At 38.2% G+C, this 24,253-nt stretch overlaps 1 protein-coding gene across 1 annotated transcript in view; it reads left to right on the top strand.

Moving 5' to 3' along the window:
• The window catches only part of ascc3 (activating signal cointegrator 1 complex subunit 3), a 256,025-nt gene that overhangs the window by 193,071 nt on the left and 38,701 nt on the right, over positions 1–24,253 (top strand). Inside the window, exons 25-34 of the mRNA XM_079894249.1 lie at positions 908–1,128; positions 2,235–2,320; positions 2,411–2,577; positions 5,508–5,653; positions 6,573–6,693; positions 8,207–8,349; positions 17,202–17,339; positions 19,887–20,007; positions 20,090–20,222; positions 20,807–20,932. Of these exons, the coding sequence (XP_079750375.1) occupies positions 908–1,128; positions 2,235–2,320; positions 2,411–2,577; positions 5,508–5,653; positions 6,573–6,693; positions 8,207–8,349; positions 17,202–17,339; positions 19,887–20,007; positions 20,090–20,222; positions 20,807–20,932 (1,402 nt within the window). The remainder of the gene's footprint in view (positions 1–907; positions 1,129–2,234; positions 2,321–2,410; positions 2,578–5,507; positions 5,654–6,572; positions 6,694–8,206; positions 8,350–17,201; positions 17,340–19,886; positions 20,008–20,089; positions 20,223–20,806; positions 20,933–24,253) is intronic.

Here is a 24,253-nt window from a genome sequence, read left to right as displayed (position 1 = left end):
AAATTAGTCCTACATACAAGAGCGTTTTAATGACAAAAACTTTACAAACGTCTTGAAATACATAATCTGAACAATGTTTCGAGGTGTGGTAACTGTAGTATAAGCGGAATAATTGACTTCAGGCCGTTGAATTATCAGAAAAATAATGCACACCCGAGGGGTAACGGCCACTCCGCTTCATGTCGTGACCGCATTACCACCTCGGGTGTGCATTATTTATCTAATAATTCAACGGCCTGTCGTCAATTATTCCTTACATAATAATATAGTTTTTCTTAGTTACAAACCCGAACCTAAATATTATTCATGAAATATATTGGGCTTGGCAGTCCAAAATATTGACTTTTAATCACCATACAGGCCAAAGATCACAATAATGAACAAAGTGTAGTCAATGAGTAGAGATGAAACGAAATTTCATATCACGATTATAATGACCAAAATGATCATGGTTATCAATATTTTAAAATGTGCTGTAAATGTTCAAAAAGTACTGATACACACACGGAAATAAATGAAATTACATTAATTTTTTTTGTTTGCATGAACTTATATATCACTAATAATAAGTGCATAAATTAATAATATTAATTACTCTTGCACCGATGGCATGATTTTAAATTAAAATGTTGGGTGGGTGACTTACAACATAAAATGTAATATCTACTAAAATGCACTCACATACTAAATGTTAAAATAAAGTTCTGACAAAAACGTTTTATAAAATGATAAACCTCACATTTCTATGGAAGCTTGTTTCTTCCATGGAGTAAAAAATAAAAGAGATAATCGTGACTTTATCTCACAATTCTGACTTTGATTTCCGTTGCAGTCGTGAGGTTATATCTGACAATTCTGAGATGAAAAGTCAGATTTGCGAGTTATAATTTGTTTTGTTTGATTCCAGAGCTCTTGGATCTCCAGCCGTTGCCTGTGACTGCACTGGGAAACAGGGAGTACGAGAGTCTGTACAAGTTCACGCACTTTAATCCCATTCAGACGCAGATCTTCCACACGCTGTACCACACGGACACCAATGTCCTGCTGGGAGCTCCCACCGGCTCCGGGAAAACCATCGCTGCAGAGATGGCCATCTTCAGGGTCTTCAACATGTACCCCACCTCCAAGGTCGTGACCTCTGCTGTGTGTCTGGTGTAGGGTTGGGTATTGTTGAATTTGAATGGTTTTCGATTCCAATTTCGATTCTGTTTATTGATTCCGATTCTTATCGATTCCTAATTTCAATTCTAATAAGGTAAAAAAAAAAATTGTACGTATCATTCACATTTAGTCTTATTGCAAAACATTTGAATTTAAGATGAAAATCATGAATGAAAATCAACAGGTTAAAGAACACTTACACAAGGAACTTGTGCCTATGATTTAAAAATACCATAGAAAAAACATCTAGCCTAACTTATATGAATTTCACGCATTATTAAAGACAAGTAAACACAATAAAAAAATAGCAATAGCAACAAATAGATACAACTGAACAAAGATATGATTGAAATAAACAGTGTTTTAAGATTTTCAGGTACAGAAACTGTAATCAAATGTAAAATAACAAAAATAACAAAATGTACATTACAAATATAGTTACAAAAGTTAAGTCAAGAACCAGTGAATTTTCTCTTTGTCTTTTGTTGTTTGATTAGTGTTATTATAGAGACGATAGCAGGAATATTAGTGTTATTATAGTGTTATTATAGAGACGATAACAGGAATATTAGTGTTATTATAGTGTTATTATAGAGACGATAACAGGAATATTAGTGTTATTATAGTGTTATTATAGAGACGATAACAGGAATATTAGTGTTATTATAGTGTTATTATAGAGACGATAACAGGAATATTAGTGTTATTATAGTGTTATTATAGAGACGATAACAGGAATATTAGGCTGCTGTCACTTTAAGAGTTGCACGGATCCAATATAGTTACACATGCCTGAAGACATCGTCTTGCGCTTGAATGGTTTAAAATCACATTAAAGTCAAATTTTCTGAGCGCATGTTTTGGATGTGTGTGCAGTACATAAAACAGCGAGCGAGTCGTCTCGCGCTTGAATTGTTTAAAGTCATATTGAAATGCTCACAAAGGAATCGATAACAGGAATCGGAATAAAAATTAACATCCAATTCTTTTTCAATTTTCGATTCCCAATCCCAGTTAGGGTGTAGTTTTAGTTCCTATGACACGGTTTAACGGGCATGTATCCGTGTGTACAGGTGGTCTACATCGCTCCTCTCAAAGCTCTGGTCCGAGAGAGGATTGAGGACTGGAAGATCAGAATCGAAGAGAAGCTCGGGAGGAAGTGAGAGTGTTTATAGATTCTTCTGGCAAATATGTATCTGTTATTATACCCTGACCTTTATTTGCTCATTATCATCCTCGGTGTCTCCAGGGTGGTTGAGTTAACAGGTGACGTTACTCCAGACATGCGGGCCATAGCGCAGGCGGACCTGATCGTCACGACTCCAGAGAAGTGGGACGGAGTGAGCCGGAGCTGGCAGAACCGCAGCTACGTGCAGAAAGTGGCGATTCTCATCATAGACGAGATCCATCTCCTGGGTAAACGCCCTGATATACGCAGTCTTCTTCCTTCTTCACTTCGGGATCAAATGAGTTTGATATGCCTGAACACTCAGACGCCGCACACGCTGATGACGTTTAGATGAATATGTAAATATGTGCTGCACGCTTTCCTCACAATAAAACAATAAACACGGTGAACAAAAATGACAGCGGTGAGAAAACAGCAGTTCAGAAAGCATCTGATCACAGTGATCTGGATATGTGTGCACAGCTCTGCAATTCAGCAGTCAAGATATGTCACATTTATTTATATAGCATTTTATATAGTTGATTTATTTAAAGGTGCAGTGTGTAATTTTTAGCGGCGTCTAGTGGTGAGGTTGCGAATTGCAACCAACAGAAGTTACGGTTGGCCGACAGGAAGTGATGTCGTCGTCTGAGACAGCAGAGAGTAGCCAGTTAAACAATGAGGTTTCTTTACTAAGATAAATTAAGAAAATTACGGTTTACTTAATTATTCAGTAAAACAATGTTATTGCGAATATTCTTGTTACTTGTTCATCATTGTGTCAGTGTTGTATTCGCTGACTTTAGCTCGCTTCTTATCATGAAGAACAACATAGTGAAGAAATGCGTTTGTCCGTTCAGGGCCACTGTAGAAACATGTCGCGGCATTTCAATGTAAGGGGACCCGCGGTGTATGCACAGAATTATTAGGCACGTTGATTTTCTGATCATATTTTTTTCCAGGCACATTTTACCAATTCCAAACCACATTCATCTTAATAACTACAATTCATTTTGCATTTAATCATTTATAAGTGATATATAATTGTTCATGAAACGCCTTATATTCAGGTGTGCATAATTATTAGGCACGTTTTCCTTTACAGATAAAATAAGCCAAAAAAGATTTAACTCAGACTGAAAAGTAAAAAATTATTAAATCCCCACGAGAAGGATGCAATACTAGAAATTGCAGTTAAGACCATTGGAAAGTAAAATACTCATTGGGTCAGCAGGGTCAGACAAAAAAAGGTGGAGAAGAAAAGACACGTTAACTGTAAAATAATTAGGAATTAAGGTGAAGAATTAAGTGTGAAACCATTAGTCTCCAGCGCCACCATTTTCCAGAACTGCAACCTACCTGGAGTCTCCAGAAGAGCAAGATATCAGGATCTCAGAGACTCAGGTTAGGTAAAGAATCCTAAAAATGACCCCCACTTAATAAGAATCACAAGCTGAAGTGTAGTAAAATACATGAATACACTGTTTTTTTAAAGGCTTTATAGACAGACAGATTGAGAGTGACTCTTGAAGGACCAGCACCACATCCTCTTCTACCACTATTTGAAGAATTCATTTATATACATGTAAAATAATACTAGGCTCACAATGCAAACAATTGTAGTAGTTGATTATAACGCTACAAGTGAAATGTTTGTTTCTCAAGTTTCAAACAAAAACTGAAATGCCATCACACACACACACACACACACAAATGCATAAATATTATTTTAAATCTGCTCCATGTAACTTTAAACTAAATTGCCTTTTATTTGTGCCTATTAATTGTGGCTATTGGCCACACAAGCAAAACTTCAAATTAGCTCAAAATGGCATGGTAAAGTACGGTTAACCATATGAATCGAGTGGTTTAATCCAGGTCTTCTGAAGAGACACGATTGCTTTAACTCATGAATAGCCTTTAATTCACATATAAACATTAGCACTTTTCACCTGGAGTCAATAATTGTATCCCTTAAAACTCATCTTTGATCACCAAAATTACATATTTAAAAGTTTTTCCCTTAAAAAAAAAGATTCATGCCTTAAAATAGCTTGAATGTAACTCTAGTCTACACCCTTGCCTCATTTAGTATACGTGGTTCTATGAATATGCAAATGAGCCCCGCCTCCACTCACTCACTCAGCTCAGAGATCCACTGGTTGACGATCACACGTTGATCTGATTGGTTACAAGGTAGTTTGTGACGTCAGAAACACCAGCGATTTCAAAGTGTGTTTTTGAGACTGTCTTTGGTTCACTGCAGTTTTAAGGAGAAAATACTCATCAATGGTGTCGACTTATGAATTTACACATGGTTTGTCTTAAAGCATATTAAAAACACCACATAGCAGGGCTGTCACTTTTGTGAAAAAATCCTGTTCGATTTTTTAGACACAAGTGTTCACTGAATCGATTGTAAAATCGATTTTCCATGTCTAAAGACGTTTCCATTTTAAACGCCAAATATGGGCAAATCCACGGACAACTAACAGGCATTAGGACGAACGTAAAGAGGGCGCTTGAGACGTGCACAAGTCAGCAATATTCCTGTTGATTTATTGGCGTGAAGTTTCGTGCACAATGACAAACAGGAGTGCAACATTCTCGAAAAGCAATAAGCAGAGTGGACTGCCATAACATCAATGAAAAACATCACTGCAGTCTTCAACATGCCTGTGTTTACGGTTAGAAATGTCAAACAAATGTTGCCTACGTAGGCGATTGTAGACCGTAGCCCGAATCTGTGTCATGAGACTGTCTGAATACCGGCAGAATTCACATTTTTGTAGTAAAAATAGACACATTATGCAGAAGTATAATGTGTGTTTGTCAGAGTTGCTGTGTGATGCGCGTTCGCTGCGGGCGTATCGTGACGAGCTGAACGCGTTCCGAGAAAAGACCGTTAAAATCAATTCCCTATTTTCGTTTTCGAAACTTGTGTTGGTTGGTCCGATCGATTGTGCAATCGATTTTCGAACGTAAAGTGACAGCCCTACCACACAGACATATAAACAACATTAAAAGCTGGATTTTCACCACAGGAGGACTTTACATTTGAGAGATCATGATTGTTGTGTGAGCAGGAGCTTTTCAAAAAAGCCAGTAAATCATTTCTAATAATAGCGTGTAAAAATGGTATTGTTACAGTTTTTGTGTTTCGTGTTTGCCTTCACAGGTGAGGACAGAGGGCCGGTTCTAGAGGTCATCGTGTCCAGAACCAACTTTATCTCATCGCACACCTCAAAATCAGTCCGTGTGGTGGGACTCTCGACAGCGCTGGCTAATGCTCGCGATCTAGCCGACTGGCTGGGCATCGGACAGGTTACAAACCACCGCAATACACAACCATCTCAACGTTCACACACACACCCTTCTACCGTCACATCTCTATCTACTACATTTGATGCAAGACTTGCGATATCCAAATCGCTTTTGGAGGCCATCCATAGACTTTATATACAGGCAAATTAATATTTTTTCAGGATCAGTGCTCCTTCCTCTTCTCGGATTTGAAATGAGATGCAAATGATTCACGGCAATTCACATCAAGCAAGAAATCTTGTCGTCCAAACGAGTTTTTTTTTAAAGTTTTTTTAGAGTTGGAAGTAATTAATGGGTCTTGTTTCGGTGTAATCATGCTTCACTTTCCCCCATAATGATACGGGATGAAGTCAGAAGATATTATCTGAAACACTGCACCATCATTTTCATCCTGTTTCCATTACAGATAGCCGTCCTTTCAGTCATTCTGCGTTTATGTGTGTATGTGTTCGCACACATGAGCGCGCGAGGCTCTATAAATAACCAGCACCCGTCTCCCAGCATGCAGCAGCATCAGGGCAGACAGCAGTGGTTATGTAAACGTTGTTTTACTATTGCTGAAATGTCACCCTGCGAGACAGACGGGGAAGGAAGGGCTGGGGGTCTCCATAAATCTGACGTGTGCTGTTTGGACTGAGGCGTCTCTCTAGCTGCCCGATCCATTATCCAGGCCTTTAAATATGTGCACACACGCACCCAGGCCCGGGCCACTTGTGTGAGAGCGTGGTTGTGGGACAGGGGACAATGACGGGCTGTAATTACCCCCAGATGGGCCACTCTGTCAGGCACACAGCCAGCTGGGCACTCCATCTCTCTCTTTATTACTGTCTTTCTGTGTCTTCTCACTTTCTGGCCCTGGTTTTCTTGCATTGTCTTCTGGCGCTGTCCTTACTCATCTGTCTGTCTGTCTGTATTTCAGGTGGGACTGTTTAATTTCCGGCCCTCTGTTCGCCCAGTGCCGTTGGAGGTTCACATCCAGGGTTTTCCTGGGCAACATTATTGCCCTCGGATGGCCAGCATGAACAAACCAGTCTTCCAGGGTACAATACTACAGTAACATTACACACTCACTAAAGGGAAAAGGTCAAGCAGAAACATTGAATTGTGCAATAATGTACTCAACAAGTGTTCTAAACGACACATTTGAGTGACCGAAATTGTATCTAAAGTCCTCGAATCTCATTTGTGCTACAATATATTTGGAAATTCACAAAAAAGGAGCACAAAAATTATATTTGTTGAGGAATTTTACCCAACTATCTTGACTTCTGCTTCTGAGAATTCCCTTTTTCATGATTTGTGCTTACATTTTTTTATTGCTGTCAGATTTTATTGCTGATTTGAAATATGCTATTGAAAAACAATCCTGTCAAACCGTTTTGGAGATTTTAGTTCTGTAATGAGGGTTATGCGCAATAAACGTCCGTATTCTGTAAAACCGGTCGCGTCGCTTCCCGTTCAGGTCTTTTGTATGTGCTTCGTCAAATATAAAGCCGTTTTACTCAAGATACCTTAAAAGGAGCGAGCAAAGATAATAGCATAACTGATGTCCATTGCATATGCAGATTGGTATTGATTTTTTTTCTCACTAACATTTTTATCTTTAAACTGAATAAAAATAGATAGGTTAGCTGATTACCTTAAAAGTCCATAGATATTGTCATTGGTTGGTACTGTCATAACACTCTCTGACAAGTGGATGCATTGAGACCTGTTCTCCTGTTGTTCATGTGGCGTTCGGCATAAAGCTTACAGCGCTAGGGGTGTAAAGGTACACGTATTCCTACTGAAAATTGTTGGTGCGGGTCATTTGGTTCAGAACACGTGCACCGGACGAATACAGTTGTTTTAATTAACACTCTGTGTGCAGAATGTAATTTCAAACTCTGAGTTTCCCCTGTAGGATTGGAAAATATCATTTATATTGATATACTATATAGTCAAAGTGAGCTGCTGCCGGATAGGTGCATGATTCAAGTCTGAGACAGGAGACGTGCTTTATATATGAGGCGCTTCAAACTGAGTCATGAACATACATGGCTTGCCCTGCTGTCAGATGTGTGTGTTGTTTAATGCGTTCGAGATGCGGTTTCCCTCAGAGCACAACTTACATCGTATCGTTTATACTCGCCTGTAAATTTTACAAATTCATGCAAGTATTTCATGCAAGTAGTTCATTTGCAGATTGTGATGAACGAGTGCCGGCACGCTTGGCGTCAAATAGACGGAGCGGATTAGAATGGGAGCGCAATAATACAAAGCTTATTCGTATATTTTAATTGTTTTGTTGTTCCAAAACATACCAGATCGTGGCTTCAAAACCATTTGTGTGCCGTTACACCCCTAAAATGGAAGGTCACCAGGTGAACTGACTTGCCTAAAAGCAACTTGAGACCAATTACAAATTAATCTTTTGTACTTTTACCAAAACAGTACTTTTTTATCATCTTGCATTTTTATAGCCTTTGGGTTTTTTTTGTTTTTTTATTGCTTTTCATGCATTTTGATTGATACATTTATATTTCGACTCTCTCTGTCTCCACTATCCTGCAGCCATTCGCACACATTCTCCAGCCAAACCGGTCCTCATATTTGTGTCCTCACGCCGGCAGACGCGGCTCACGGCGCTGGACCTCATTGCGTTTCTGGCTACAGAAGATGACCCCAAACAGTGGCTCCACCAGGATGAGAGAGAGGTCAGAGTTCATCCTCTACAGTGGTTTTACTTAAACAGATTGCTTTTTCAAGTAATGGCTAAATTAATGAAATTCTTTTTCAATTTACAAAAAGAAAAAAATAATATCTGGGTTTTTCAAACAAGTAGCGCATGTAAAAAAAAAAATTCCACCCGTGCTGAGAGAATCCGGGATGGGAATAGGATGTTGTGTGCGCTGTGTGAGCAGGATATGGGTGTTGTAGTTCTAGGGCCCTATTTTAACGATCTAAGCGCTGGTCTAAAGCGCAAAGATCACTTGTGGCGTGTCCGAGTCCACTTTTGCAAGTTTAACGATGGGAAAAATGGTCTAAAAGGGTCGTCCCTATTCTCTTAATGAGTGATGGGTGTGTTTTGGGCATAACATGCAATAAACCAATCAGAGTCTCATCTCTCATTCCTTTTAAAAGCCAGTTGCGCTCGCACCATGGCAGATTCACTATTTACATGGAGGAATTTGCAAGCGGAAAGAAGCGAGGAAACAGTTAAAGCTGTGTGTGTGTGTGTGTGTGAGGTTAAAGCAAGCAGACCATCTACGGGACAAGCCGGATTCCACCATATCTTTTATGAAACACAATATTAATCTTTTACATTGGAATCTTTTTGCTCTGTTTAGTTCCTGTCTCTATGAAGCTCCTCCTTCTGAAAAGCACACTGTGCTCTGATTGGTCGGCTGGATCAGTGTGTTGTGATTGGTCGAGTGCTTCGAGTGTGTTTGGGAAATGTCCCGCCCTTTACCATAACCGCCAGTTTAACATACTACTAACTAACTCAACCAGGCCCCGCCCCTTTATTCTGCGTATGAATTATTTAAATGAGGAATATTGTGACGTGTTCGTTCCCGGAAGAAACTCAAGACTACAATGGAGGCGTTTCAGGGAGTTCAGAAACACTGACACTGATATAGAGAAGAACTGTGTGCCTTTGCAGAGCTTTTTCATGCTCAAACAGCAACAGAACATGTTTAACATTAGTAAATGCAATTGCTTTTTAATAACATATTTAACATTTAATAACAATGACCACTACTTTAAAGCATTTATTAATCTTGGTTAGTTTAAATTGATAAATATGCTATTCCTAATTGTTAATTCATGATGCATTAACTAATGTTCAAATGTAAAATGTGATGTATTAGTATAAGCATATACAACCTTATTACAAAGTGTTATCTAAATATTAAATCTGAGTGCCTTTTATTTAAAAGATAAATAAAACGGCCAAACTTTTCAGGCAAAGCATTTAAAAAAAAAAGTAGGTTTTAAAAGATAAAACAATAGATACAGTGAGGAAAATAAGTATTTGAACACCCTGCTATTTTGCAAGTTCTCCCACTTAGAAATCACGGAGGGGTCTGAAATTGTCATCGTAGGTGCATGTCCACTGTGAGAGACATAATCTAAAAAAAAAAATCCAGAAATCACAATGTATGATTTTTTAACTATTTATTTGTATGATACAGCTGCAAATAAGTATTTGAACACCTGAGAAAATCAATGTTAATATTTGGTACAGTAGCCTTTGTTTGCAATTACAGAGGTCAAACGTTTCCTGTAGTTTTTCACCAGGTTTGCACACACTGCAGGAGGGATTTTGGCCCACTCCTCCACACAGATCTTCTCTAGATCAGTCAGGTTTCTGGGCTGTCGCTGAGAAACACGGAGTTTGAGCTCCCTCCAAAGATTCTCTATTGGGTTTAGGTCTGGAGACTGGCTAGGCCACGCCAGAACCTTGATATGCTTCTTACAGAGCCACTCCTTGGTTATCCTGGCTGTGTGCTTCGGGTCATTGTCATGTTGGAAGACCCAGCCTCGACCCATCTTCAATGCTCTAACTGAGGGAAGGAGGTTGTTCCCCAAAGTCTCGCAATACATGGCCCCGGTCATCCTCTCCTTAATACAGTGCAGTCGCCCTGTCCCATGTGCAGAAAAACACCCCCAAAGCATGATGCTACCACCCCCATGCTTCACAGTAGGGATGGTGTTCTTGGGATGGTACTCATCATTCTTCTTCCTCCAAACACGTTTAGTGGAATTATGACCAAAAAGTTATATTTTGGTCTCATATGACCACATGACTTTCTCCCATGACTCCTCTGGATCATCCAAATGGTCATTGGCAAACTTAACCCCCCTGAGGTCGACAATCGCGCAGGCGCGATAGGCTCGCTTTTTTTCAGTTCAGTTCAAAAGAAATTAATTTTGCTCTGTTGACTTTGATATTACAAGCAAGTTTCATACATCAATCGATTCTGTTAAATGTGTATTATTTTTGTGTATACTCACAATAAAAACAAAGTGTTGTGCTTTTTGCCAAATAAAGAAAAATAAACGTGATGCGAGTTCTGCCTTCTCTCTGTCAGTGAAGACCATTCTGAAACGCGTCCGAAAATGAACTGTAACTCAGCGAATACTCAGTCAAACAGGCATACAGACACACAGGCATGAAGCTTGAATTATCTTCTTTTAAATTAGGTAATTTATATAAAAAACAAATATTCTCATCTTGTGAAATCTTTATTAAAAGAGAGCGATTCCAGTCGAGCTAATTAGAGCTCATTCAAATGTAATGTGACTCCGCCCACGGAGAGCGCGTGCTATTCAAACGCAAATTACTGAGGCAATCCAAGCAAACCTGTGAACGCCCCCATATCAGCTTGAGAAAACGCAAGTTTAATCATTGTAGCCTACGTGTTTACACCATCTGGCAGTGCTGTGAGGAATAATAATAATGGAAAATCTACCTCAGAGTGCGGGTATTGCAGGAGAGAGGATCCGAAAATGTAGTAAGTTTTTTTTTCCTTCTCAAGTTAATCGCGTTTCTGTGAATGAATGAACGGCAGCCGCAGAGATGCGCGCTGTTTACCACAGCTCGCAAAAAGACAGTTTAAATTTAAATTGCGTCTCTGTGTGAATGAATGATGATGTTTTAGCAAACTGTATTGCTATACTGAGTTGAGTAAAAATCAACTGAAATATGTTGAAATAAAATGTAGGCTATTTGTAAGCAACGTATTAAACTGAAAATTAACATTTATATGCCCTAATATTTCATAAAAACAATGTTACAGTCAGGCGTTTCTGTTTGTGAATGAATGTTTCGGTTTTAGCAAACTGTATTGCTATACTGAGTAAAAATCGACTGAAATATGTTGAAATAAAATGTATTTGTATAAGCAACGTATTAAACTGCAAATTAACATTTATATTTCTTATAATAAAAATGAAAGACCTATGTTACAGACATATGAAAGACAACATTTCGTTGATTAGTTTTGGATAGATTATACATTTTTACTGTAAAATATCTGCCACCTCAAATAAGCTTTTGTTTGCCAATATTTGCTCATGTTAAATATAGTATGTTTTGTCAAAAATAAAGTAATCAAATAATCAATCAAATCCTTAACTTTGAAATATGTATGATAAAATGTATACTTTAGTTTATACAAAGAAAGATTACACTTGAATTGTTGTTGTAATTGTAACCTTTTTAATAAAAAAATATATTTACAAGGTAGATGTAAACAAACTATTAAAAGGTAAATATAAGCCTTTTCTTTAAATAATTTTTATTGTGTTTTATTAGTGACAAATTTGGGGAGAGGATAAATATTCCAAAACTGAAAATACAGTATGAGAATTAACTGCACAATTACTAGACATGTTTTCCTTGGATATTATAGGCCAAATTGCAAGCACAATATGTGGAAAAATAAAAAAGAATTGAGATGCTTCCAACTGTTGCTCTTGCATTCTTGTGGCTCAGTGACTCACCTGAATGAATGGCTAATTAAGTATGCAGGCCCCATTGTCTCCTCAGGTGTGAACCACTAAATATGCATGATCGTTGACGCCCACTCCACATATTGCCTTTCCAAACAGAAAGTGCTTTGCAAAATTCAAATCAATGTATTGTGTTATGTGAATGATAAGGCAGGGTGATTTTCACATCATTTTGAAGAAAAAACACTAGGTGATGACATCCATTAGACAAAAGTTTTATTGGCACATATTTAGAATGTGTTGTATGGCCTTATTTCAGAAACTTTAGTTTTTAGTTTTTTCAATAACCATGCATAAACGTTATTCTCTCAAAAATGCAGACATGTACATTCTTGTTGCTCACATATTCTGGTAGCCCTGTTTGTGCTAAATAGTGTGTAAAAAAATTTTTTTGCCATTAATATGTTTATAAGCAACTGAAAAAAGCACAAATGTCAGGGCATGTCAGAACATCTCAAGGACCCCAAAAACACCTTAGACCCCAGAGGGTTAAGACGGGCCTTGACATGTGCTGGTTTAAGCAGGGGAACCTTCCGTGCCATGCATGATTTCAAACCATGACGTCTTAGTGTATTACCAACAGTAACCTTGGAAACGGTGGTCCCAGCTCTTTTCAGGTCATTGACCAGCTCCTCCCGTGTAGTTCTGGGCTGATTTCTCACCTTTCTTAGGATCATTGAGACCCCACGAGGTGAGATCTTGCATGGAGTCCCAGTCCGAGGGAGATTGACAGTCATGTTTAGCTTCTTCCATTTTCTAATGATTGCTCCAACAGTGGACCTTTTTTCACCAAGCTGCTTGGCAATTTCCCCGTAGCCCTTTCCAGCCTTGTGGAGGTGTACAATTTTGTCTCTAGTGTCTTTGGACAGCTCTTTGGTCTTGGCCATGTTAGTAGTTGGATTCTTACTGATTGTATGGGGTGGACAGGTGTCTTTATGCAGCTAACGACCTCAAACAGGTGCATCTAATTTAGGATAATAAATGGAGTGGAGGTGGACATTTTAAAGGCAGACTAACAGGTCTTTGAGGGTCAGAATTCTAGCTGATAGACAGGTGTTCAAATATTTATTTGCAGCTGTATCATACAAATAAATAGTTAAAAAAATCATATATTGTGATTTCTGGATTTTTTTTTTTTTAGATTATGTCTCTCACAGTGGACATGCACCTACGATGACAATTTCAGACCCCTCCATGATTTCCAAGTGGGAGAACTTGCAAAATAGCAGCGTGTTCAAATACTTATTTTCCTCACTGTATATTGTATTTTTGAATATAAAATAAAACATTATAATGACGATTTGTGGTTGTGAAGCACTCATGTTGATAATTAATGTGATTTTCAAATGACCGCCACACATCTGAATAGAAAAGTCATTGTAAAAAGGTCAGTTCTGAGAAAACTGTATTGTTCAGACATGCAGATGTTTCTCATAGATTATTCACGATAGCTTTGGCATCAAAGATCTCGTTTGCGATCTGCAGCATTCCTCAGTTCTTCTGCTTCGCTACTGTTGTGATTCTCTCGTGTCGTGTGTTCGCTCTTCCTCAGTATCTCTTTATCTGTGATTACAGTACGGCTTCTGGTGCAAAAGCCTGTGTCATCTCTCATTAAATTCCTCTTTCCGTTCCACTGCATGCCTTCAGATCATTTCAAGATGTGGACAAACAGCTTTTTTCTGCTCGTCGTCACAGATGTGTGCTAATATTTTCAAAGCACTCGATTAGAGAGCTATTCAGGGGGAAAAGGGAATGGTTTTCTCATCCCAATCACAAAGTAATCACATAAAAATTGCAGCCTTACGGAAGTGATAATTTCTTTAATAGTGTACGCATGACACACACACACACTCTTGTGTTACAGAGAGCGGAAATACATCAACAGTGTGTTTTCTTGAACACATGTTCTGTGAAGACTGCAAACCAAAATAAAATATAGCCTAGGCCTTTTTTTTTTTAAATTGGAGATTTTCTGCTATTCTGAATTAACAGGAATTTTTTCGTCTGCTGAACGAAATAAATTGTATAAAAATGAATTGCAACATTAATAAAAAAATAATAAAAAATCATATAACGATCAAGAAATCCAGAAAAAATATTGTACAAAATGAACACTAAAAAAAATAATTTTTCCCTCTTGTTAAATTTAATGAATTAAAATAAGCAAAAGTAACACGATTGTTTAATATTTTGTCATAACTTAATTTAAATGTGTTCAATTAACCTAATATATTTAAAACTGAAGTTTACTTAATTAATTTGTGTGAAAACTACATGAATCATTTTTGTTGACAACTAACTGGGCAGTGGATCTGTAGTTCCCAGCATGCTTTGCAAGGGACTGCATTAGGAGAGTAAATTTAGGGATTAAAGTGTTATTTTATGTGTTTTTCTGTAAATGGAAAGATTTTGTTAGTTAATGTTAGTGTTTAATATTCAGTTATGTTAGAAACTTAGAGGACTTTCTGTAATGTTTTTTGAATTTTGTGGTTACCATTATGCAGAAGAGTGGCGACTGTGTTTAGTGGGCTGTGGGCACTCAGTATACACTATACATGCATTAAAGCCTCATTCGCAGACCTGCATAAGTAATATTCAATATTACTCTGTAAAAAGTGGTTTTAATTAAATTGAACACTAGTAGCTTCTATCATTGGAAATAACTGTAGAGTCAAATTAGCTAAAATTATAATGTTGGCGATTTTAGGCAGGGCAAAAATTAAACGTAGTCAACCTGACAAAACTTTATTAAGCAGGAATGACTAAATGAATTTAAGTTCATACAACAAGATTACAATAAATCATTTCAAACAAATTAGATTGGGTTGGAAAAATGTCATTCATTTTCATGGAAAAGTTTTCCGTAATTTAATCAAGTTCGTTCAACAACTTATTTTCTTGAGTGAAGGATAAATGATGTTTGACAGGGAACGCATCTCAAAGGCGCACACACAGACTCATGTTGCCGTTAGAGTGGTCGGCGCCCAACAACAGGCAAATAAAATTAGGCCAGTTAAAGTTAGAAAAGTTCAGTGAGTGATTTTCTTTTTCTTTTATTCTTTGATCAGCATTAATGGTGGCAGCGAGTATAGGCTGTCAATGCACTGATTCAATAGGCATTCTCAACCGTTTAAGACAAAACCGACTGCGTTTACGGGGATATTATGCCATAATTGTGTGTGTGTTTGTCCGTGCACTACTGTATGTGAGAGGACGCTTTGGATGTGTGTGTCTTGCTCTAAAAGAATGCTATCAAAACCCTCTATTCCAAACCCTACTAACTACTAGCCTATAGAAAATATCTCATTCATGCTATTGCATGTAAATAAATGTGTCTAACTAGGGCTATGTGAAATATAGGCCTATTTGTCATATTTCCTGACAATTATCGTCTGGAAACAGACTGTTATGACATCGCGATACTTGCCAGACATCATCGATATACAATAATGTTGTCGTATTGCCCAGCCCTAATGACGAACGAATAAAGCTGGATTCACGCGGAGCATGCGTTAAAGCGGACATCAGGACGGGATATTAGAGAGAGCCTTTAGTGCCCTGACCAAAACCCAGTTTGGAGCAAATTGATCTTTATTAATTCATGTTAATTAATTCATCTATACTCTTGTTTTCTTCATAGTAAAATGGCAGTGACGCACAAATTAAATAGGTTATAGTGTGCATTAACCAGTAACGCGTGACTTCGCAAAAAGTGAAAAATTTCAGTAACACTTTATTTTACAGTGTCCTTGTTACGTTACATGTACTTACCATAGTAATAACAGTAAATTATGCATAATTACATGCAACTAACTATCAACCAAACCCTAATCCCACCCTAACCCTATAGTAAGTACATGTAGTTAAGAAACAAACTTGAGAAAAACAGCTTTAAATCATACAAAATTGTGTTTTTTGAAAATGTAAAAACACAGAAAATGTTCTGTTATGGGTAGGTTTAATTATTTGTGTAAGAGGAGAGACATACAGTATAAACAGTATTACGTCTATAGAGAGTCCCCATAAAACATGAAAACCCAACGTGCATGCGTGTGTGTGCGTGTGTGTGTGCGTGTGTGTAGAACTGCTATTGTGTGGAAAAGAGCTTGTTAAGATTCTTTGAAGATTTCTCTTTCTGTGTGCCATGGGGGGAAAACTGCATACGGCTTTGGAACAATGTTGAGAGAATGTAAATACACCAGCATTCATCTTCAGACGGCCTGTGAGCCTCATGCGCGTGCGTGTGCTGCGAGTGTGTGTGTGTGCTCCAGTGATATACGGGGCGTCCCGCTGTTTCACTGCACTGAAGCGTGTAACGGCTCGAGCTCCTGCGGTGTGACTGACAGCCAGCAGCACTTCCTCACTTCTCCGTGTGTTCCCACTGTTCCCTGTCCTAACAGCTCCATCTCTCCGGTGTTCGTTTCTCTATGAATAAAGTGCACAGTGCCGATGTTTGTCAAGTCAAGTCACCTTTATTCATTTAGCATAGTAACACTTTATTTTACAGTGTCCTTGTTACATATGTCACATGTACTTACCATAGTAATAACAGTAAATTATGCATAATTACATGCAACTAACCCTATAGTAAGAACATGTAGTTGCTTAATATTACTCAGTATTTAAATATATAATTACACTGTAACAATGACACCTTAAAATAAAGTGTGACCTATTGCACTTTTTACAATACAGAGTGTTTCAAAGCAGCTTTACAGAGATAACAGGAAAATAATACAACAAAGTTTGTTTCTAGAAGACAATAGCGTCACAGTCCAGCTTAAGTTAGTTCAGTGATCCTTTATTTTAGTTGTAAAAAGTTATTAATTTAGTTAATTTATCTATAAAGTCGCTCTGGAGAAAACCGTGATGTCACCGTCCAGCTCAGTTCAGTTCTCATATCATGGTGTCAATGCAGACAGATCAATAATATTGTTGAATATTAAATTAAATGTCCCCAACTAACCAAGCCAAAAGCCAATGGCAACAAAGGCGAAAAAGGCGACAGTGGCAAGGAACCAAAACTCATCAAATGTGTGTGTTTTGTTAGATGACCGATATCATTTCCACTGCAAGAGACTCAAACCTGAAGCTGACGCTGGCGTTCGGGATCGGGATGCATCACGCAGGACTTCACGAGCGGGATAGGAAGACCGTGGAAGAGCTCTTCGTCAACTGTAAGATCCAGGTGAGACCAACAGATCAACCGTTTCCACACTCATTCCCAACATGCTTTGGAATAAATCGAACGTAGGAACTATGTTTGGGTAAATACCCGTCAGCTGAGCCATTATATAAGCATCATGCATTTCCTGATGGAGCACCTCATGAGGGATGAATCCATTCATTGGAACAAATCCAAATGAAACGTTCTTCTTGCTGTTCTCATGGGTTTCTGTCTTCAGTGGCTTGGCTGTAAAAACATTAATGGTTATGTTGATATAATGCAAATGTGATATTTCACACATCAATATAGTAGCGGTGCAGAACAGTTTAGCATGGGAAACACTTCTGAAGTTCAGTTTATGCAGACATTTCACAGGTATGTTTGATGGAAGTCTCTTCTGCTCACCAACGCTGCATTTAGTTGATCAAAAATACAGTAAAATCAATAATATTGTGAAATATTATTACAATTTAAAACAGCTGTTTTCTGTGTGAATATATTGTAAACTATCATTTATTCCTGTGATCAAAGCTGGATTTTCAGCATCATTACTCCAGTCTTCAGTGTCACATGATCCTTCAGAAATTACTCTGATATGATGAGTTGCTCAAAAAAAAAAAATCTGATTATTATCTGTGTTGAAAACAGTTGTGCTGGTCAATTTATTTATTTATTTTTTCAGGATTCTTTGAGGAACATAAAGTTAAAAAGAACAGCATTTATCTGAAATAGATAGCTTTAATGTTGTTAGAAGAGAGTGCTTAAAAATCTCTAAATGTCTTACATTCAGTTTGATCAAAATTAAGGTCATAGAACGTCTTAAATATCTTAAATTGTATAACAAAACGTACAAGTTTTTAAATTTGGGGACGGAATAACAGGAATCGCAATTATGTGATTAATTATCATCAAAAGGCGATGATGGGCTTCTCTGTCACAGGAAGGAAAGAATAATTATTTTACACAGTGATAGATTTTAGTGTCAGCACAGTTGCCTTACTTTAAGCACATTATGATTATATCAGCAAAATTCAATATCTGTCACCCTCTCATTTGATTGCAGCTAGTACGTAAACAAATTTCAATACATATGTATATATTGAATAAAACATTTATTGAGAATTTAAGACTTGCAGTCATGCTATTTCACAGTTGAATGTAATAAAACTTTAAGATGCATTATTTATTTTGAATTTGTATTGGTTTGTTCTGTATGGACATACAATATAAATCTTTCTTTGCTCTGGTCTTAAAAAGTCTTAAATATGATTTGAAACACTCTGCAGAGACCCTGATACAAGTGTTTAGTGTCACTTCTATATTCATCTGCTATTTTACCAGGAATAATCCCATTGGGATATAAATGTCTTCTACCAGGGAGTCCTGGCCAAAATGGCAGCACAAAAAATGTTGTTTTATTTTATTTTTTATTATTTTAATTTAGATTACAAAGCCAGAAATATAATTCAAGTCTTTTCCAGCAATCATATGAAAATTACGTAAAACATACACGATTCCTTCAGGTAGGACTCTAAAGTTTTCTACAAATATTTAAAGATGGGAGTGCTCCTAACATGGTAATACTCTGCATTTCTTCTGAATTGAATTAAATTATTGAATTAAAGTATTAATTTCTTTCAAAAATACAAAAGTCGTACTGTCCCTAACTTTCCCAACGATACTGAAATCTGATCACGAGTGCTCACAGGAAGACACTTTATCACCCGGTGTAAACGACAGGCTGTCTCGCATGACGACTTGTGATGCTAATATCAAGCGTGAACAGAGTTGACATCACTGAAACAGCTCTGATTTCTCACAGTAACTATGTCAGTGTTATCTTCTGGGAGTGGGGACATTTTCAGCTCTTCCCAAAAATTATTTATATGCATATATTATATGCAGGGTTTGAAATGAACACTCGCCAAATCCGGGTAAAAATCGTCTGTGACGCTGTCAAATCAATAGCCAATTTGTTACTTATTATGTTTACTCTCTTTGCTGGGGAAGTTTGTGTAAGTAAAATCTGCGCAGATTTAGCACAAATCCTCAACTCGTGAGTCTTCATGATATATAAAATACAGCGTATTGCGCAGAATCTGCTCACATCTGGCTTACTTGATCACACACGTCACTTCGCAACACATAACGGCACGCTTGTTCATTTGCATTGAAGCAAAAGCGAAGATTAAAAAGCATTTGGTTAACAGACATTGTTATTTTCCAACATCCTAAATCTTTTGTGCTGTATTGATCTGTCCATCTAAAACACATTTTGGTGATGAGGATGAAAGAGGAAGGGAGGAGACGGCTGGATGACAGGATTTTGTTTGAATAAGAAATTAATTTATGAAATCCAAATATATATACTTTTTCTTTTTGGCAAGTAGAAGTTCTGAATGTAACTTAAAAATTGAGTAGCCAAATTGGCCGGTGAGTGAAAAAGTTAATTTCAAACCCTGATTATATAAGAAACAGTAAAACAGCATGTCAGGCCTACAAACACACTAGTGATTTGTTGAAATACCCCGACTTCACCCACCCGTGTCCCTGTGTGTCCTGTGTAAGGTGTTGATAGCGACGAGCACACTAGCGTGGGGCGTTAACTTCCCCGCACACCTGGTGATCGTGAAGGGCACAGAATACTACGACGGGAAGACCCACCGCTACGTGGATTACCCCATAACAGGTAACATCTGTTTTTACATCTGTGTGTGTGTGGGTTTCCGCAGACTTTCCAATGTCATTGATCTCTATCATTTCCATTCCAGATGTTCTTCAGATGATGGGTCGAGCGGGACGGCCCCAGTTCGATGACCAGGGCAAGGCTGTTATCCTTGTGCATGACATCAAGAAGGACTTCTATAAGAAGTTCTTGTACGAGCCGTTCCCTGTGGAGTCGAGGTGTGTACAGAGCAATGCATCTCTCACTGTTTCGGTTTAGGACTAGGACTGCACGATTAATCGCAATTTCCATGAAATCGCACTTAAACTGATTTGGCTTATCGTGATTTTGAAATTGCAACGGCTGCGATTATTTGTTATGTTGTTGAGTTCGAGTCTCTTATAACGTGCATTGGAAAAAGCAACACACGCGTCAAACATGAGAAGCATTTATGAACCTCTTGTCCAACAAAAGACAACATTTAATAACATGCTTTTACTCCAAACTCACTTCATAAGGACAGCTGAGCTCATCCTTCAGTGAGATGATGTGCTTCTCACACAGAATAAGGCAGTCGTGTGTTTATTAGTCATGTTTTATCAAAGCGTGTGTGTGTGTGTGTGTGTGTGTGTGTGTGTGTGTGTGTGTGTGTGTGTGTGTGTGTGTGTGTGTGTGTGTGTGTGTGTGTGTGTGAGTGTGAGAAGCCCTCTGGTGTTCAGATGGAGCAGCATTTACGCATAAAATAATAGTTGTGTTTAATTGTGCAGCTCTATTTAGCACTGTGATTTGACAGAAGTGGGCGTCTTCTTCTCTCTCTCCTCAGTCTTCTGAGTGTCCTCTCCGACCACTTGAATGCAGAAATCGCAGCAGGAACAGTCGCCTCAAAGCAAGACGCCATGGATTACATCACCTGGACGTACTTCTTCCGCAGGCTGGTCATGAACCCGAGGTACATCATGTGCTTTTGAGTCTCATCGGTGACGGCATACGGCTGAACGTTTCAGATTCACGTTCCTTTATTTGGCATTGTTATGGTCTACATGAAAACGAAATTGTGTTTCACACATCCACCACTCAGTAATTCTGTGCAAAATCATTTATTTTAAAAATAAGCTGCTAATATATAATTGAAAGTCAAGTCACCTTTATTTATATAGCGCTTTTTACAATACAGAGTGTTTCAAAGCAGCTTTACAGAGATAACAGGAAAATAATGCAACAAAGCTTGTTTCTAGAAGACAATAGCGTCACAGTCCAGCTTTAGTAAGTTCAGTGATGCTTCATTTTTGTTGTAAAAAGTTATTAGTTTAGTTCATTTATATATATATATATATATATATATATATACAGCCGCTCTGGAGAAAACCGTGATGTCATCGTCCAGCTCAGTTCAGTTCTCATATAATGGTGTCAATTAGGGCTGTCAACGAATATTCTAAATTCGAATATATATTCGAATAGTTTTAAAAAACAGGAATTCGAACGTGAAAATTAATATTCGAATGTGAATTTCGAATATGGAAAAACACGCCCGCGGAAGCAGAGGCGCGGCTGTCTGCTTTGCGAGTGGGCGCGCGCGCTGTCTGAGGGACAGGTCACACGAGTCGCACTGTCTAGCACAGCGTCACTGCTGAAAGTTGACAGTGCACTAAAAAGACAATGGAATAAATTGCAGTCAGTTTTTCATTTTTTTAATACAAGCACCAAGAATGTAAGTAGGCTTTTTCTTTTTTAATAGCACTTTATTTTTTATGAACCTCAGGGTAAAATTTCTTTGTCACATTTCTCGGAATTGTGTGCCTCATCTTATTTAACGTTAAACAGAAAAGTTCCATGTTTACCACAGCACAGCTCGCTCGGAGCGTTCAATGTCGGTTCTATACTGTAAAACTTCAATTAATGTTAATAAATTTGTTTCAATCACTGAATAAAGCCTGCTATATTTGGGACAAGAGTCGCGACCTTAAATTGCTTGCACAAAACTCTTGATCAGCACTCAACATGTGCTTATTGTTGTTGTTAATTTAAACCGTTATGAGCAGAGAGAGCGTGAGGGCGAGAGAGAGAGAGAGTGCCTGCGAGTGAGCGAGAGTGAGGTCTGCGTCTTGGCCATTAGTTTATTTACTTGGTTTTGTGTTGGTAATACATTGTCAAATATGTTTAAACTTAAATTTACTACGTATACAAGTAGTTATGTCTCTTTGTATTAATTTGTCCTGTTATTGACGTAATGCGCGTCATTGACAAAATGCGCAACCAGATGTTCGAATAGTTCGAATATTCGTGTGTTTTTTAGAGGGAATATTCGAACGTCATTTTTGAGCAATTTTGACAGCCCTAGTGTCAATGCAGACAGAGCAATAATATTGTTGAATATTAAATCAAATGTCCTACTTAAGCCGGGTTCACACTGTGTGATTTTGGCCGCGATTTGGCCTAAAAGATTCCTCTGATCCTGGGCTAAAATCTGAAATATTTGATCGTTAGTTTGACATGAGCCTGGGTTCTCCCAAGGTTTTTTTTTTTTTTCTCCATTAGGTCACCTGATGGAGTTTTAGGACACCATTAGGTCACTTGATGGAGTTTTAGGACACCATTAGGTCACTTGATGGAGTTTTAGGACACCATTAGGTCACTTGATGGAGTTTTAGGACACCATTAGGTCACCTGATGGAGTTTTAGGACACCATTAGGTCACCTGATGGAGTTTTAGGACACCATTAGGTCACTTGATGGAGTTTTTTCGGTTCCTTGCCACTGTTGCCTTTGGCTTGCTCAGTTGGGGATATTTTGGGAATATTTAATTTAATTTTATCAATCAATAAATCTCACTAGAAACAAACCTTGTTGTATTGTTTTAATTTAATACTGTGAAGCTGCTTTGATACAATCTGTATTGTGAAAAGCGCTATATAAATAAACTTGACTTGACTTGACATGTTGACCGACAGCCGATTAATGACCGTTGCGCAAACAAGATTTGACTCAGTCCTGCAGTGACTTCTCCTACGACCACCGTCAAAGTGTCTTTTTCAAGACAAGCCGTGACCAAAAGTAACATTAGAGATTTCTTTGTAGCCACCGTTTCAATCCCGCGTGTAATGAAGCTCACTGTGAACGTGCGTGTCATTGATTGATGATGTAAAACAACTTTTCTGTCGTACAGTCTGACACTAATGACAGCTGAGATCCTACAGTGTGACACAGCTTACAGCGAGGATCATGGTCATACAGTCTGACAAGCAACAGTCGTAAAGGACTATTATAAATCGCACAGTGTGCACCGGCTTTAGTTGTACTGGTCTATATATACACAGCTCTGGAAAAAAACTTAAGAGACCACTGCAAAATTATCAGTTTCTCTGGTTTTACTATTTATAGGTATGTGTTTGGGTAAAATTAACATTTTTGTTTTATTCTATAAACTACTGACAACTTTTCTCCCAAATTCCAAATAAAAATATTGTCATTTAGATCATTTATTTGCAGAAAACGACAACTGGTCAAAATAACAAAAAAAGATGCAGTGTTTTCAGACCTCGAATAATGGAAAGGAAATAAGTTCATATTCCTTTTTAAACAACACAATACTAATGTTTTAACTCAATAAAAGTTCAGAAATCAATATTTGGTGGAATAACCCTAATTTTCAATCACAGCTTTCATGCGTCTTGGCATGCTCTCCAGCAGTCTTTCACACTGACGTTGGGTGACTTTACGCCACTCCTGGTGCAGAAACTCAAGCAGCTCGGCTTTGTCTGATGGCTTATGGCCATCCATCTTCCTCTTGATCACATTCCAGAGGTTTTCAATGGGGTTCAGGTCTGGAGATTGGGCTGGCCATGACAGGGTCTTGATCTGGTGCTCCTCCATCCACACCTTGACCAGGCTGTGTGGCATGGAGCATTGTCCTGCTGGAAGAACCAATCCTCAGAGTTGGGGAACATTGTCAGAGCAGAAGGAAGCAAGTGTTCTTCCAGGACAACCTCGTACGTGGCTTGATTCATGCGTCCTTCACAAAGACAAATCTGCCGGATTCCAGCCTTGCTGAAGCACCCCCAGATCATCACCGATCCTCCACCAAATTTCACAGTGGGTGTGAGACACTGTGGCTTGTAGGCCTCTCCAGGTCTCTGTCTAACCATTAGACGACCAGGTGTTGGACAAAGCTGAAAACTGGACTCATCAGAGAAGATGACCTTACTCCAGTCCAATCCTTATGGTCTTTTGCAAACCTCAGCCTGGCTCTTCTTTGCTTTGAGAAATGTTT

The sequence above is a fragment of the Squalius cephalus genome (genome assembly GCF_949319135.1).
Source record: "Squalius cephalus genome assembly, chromosome: 15".
NCBI lineage: Eukaryota > Metazoa > Chordata > Actinopteri > Cypriniformes > Leuciscidae > Squalius > Squalius cephalus.
Note: the sequence above shows the minus strand (reverse complement) of the source record. Positions and strands in the feature narration are given on the sequence as shown.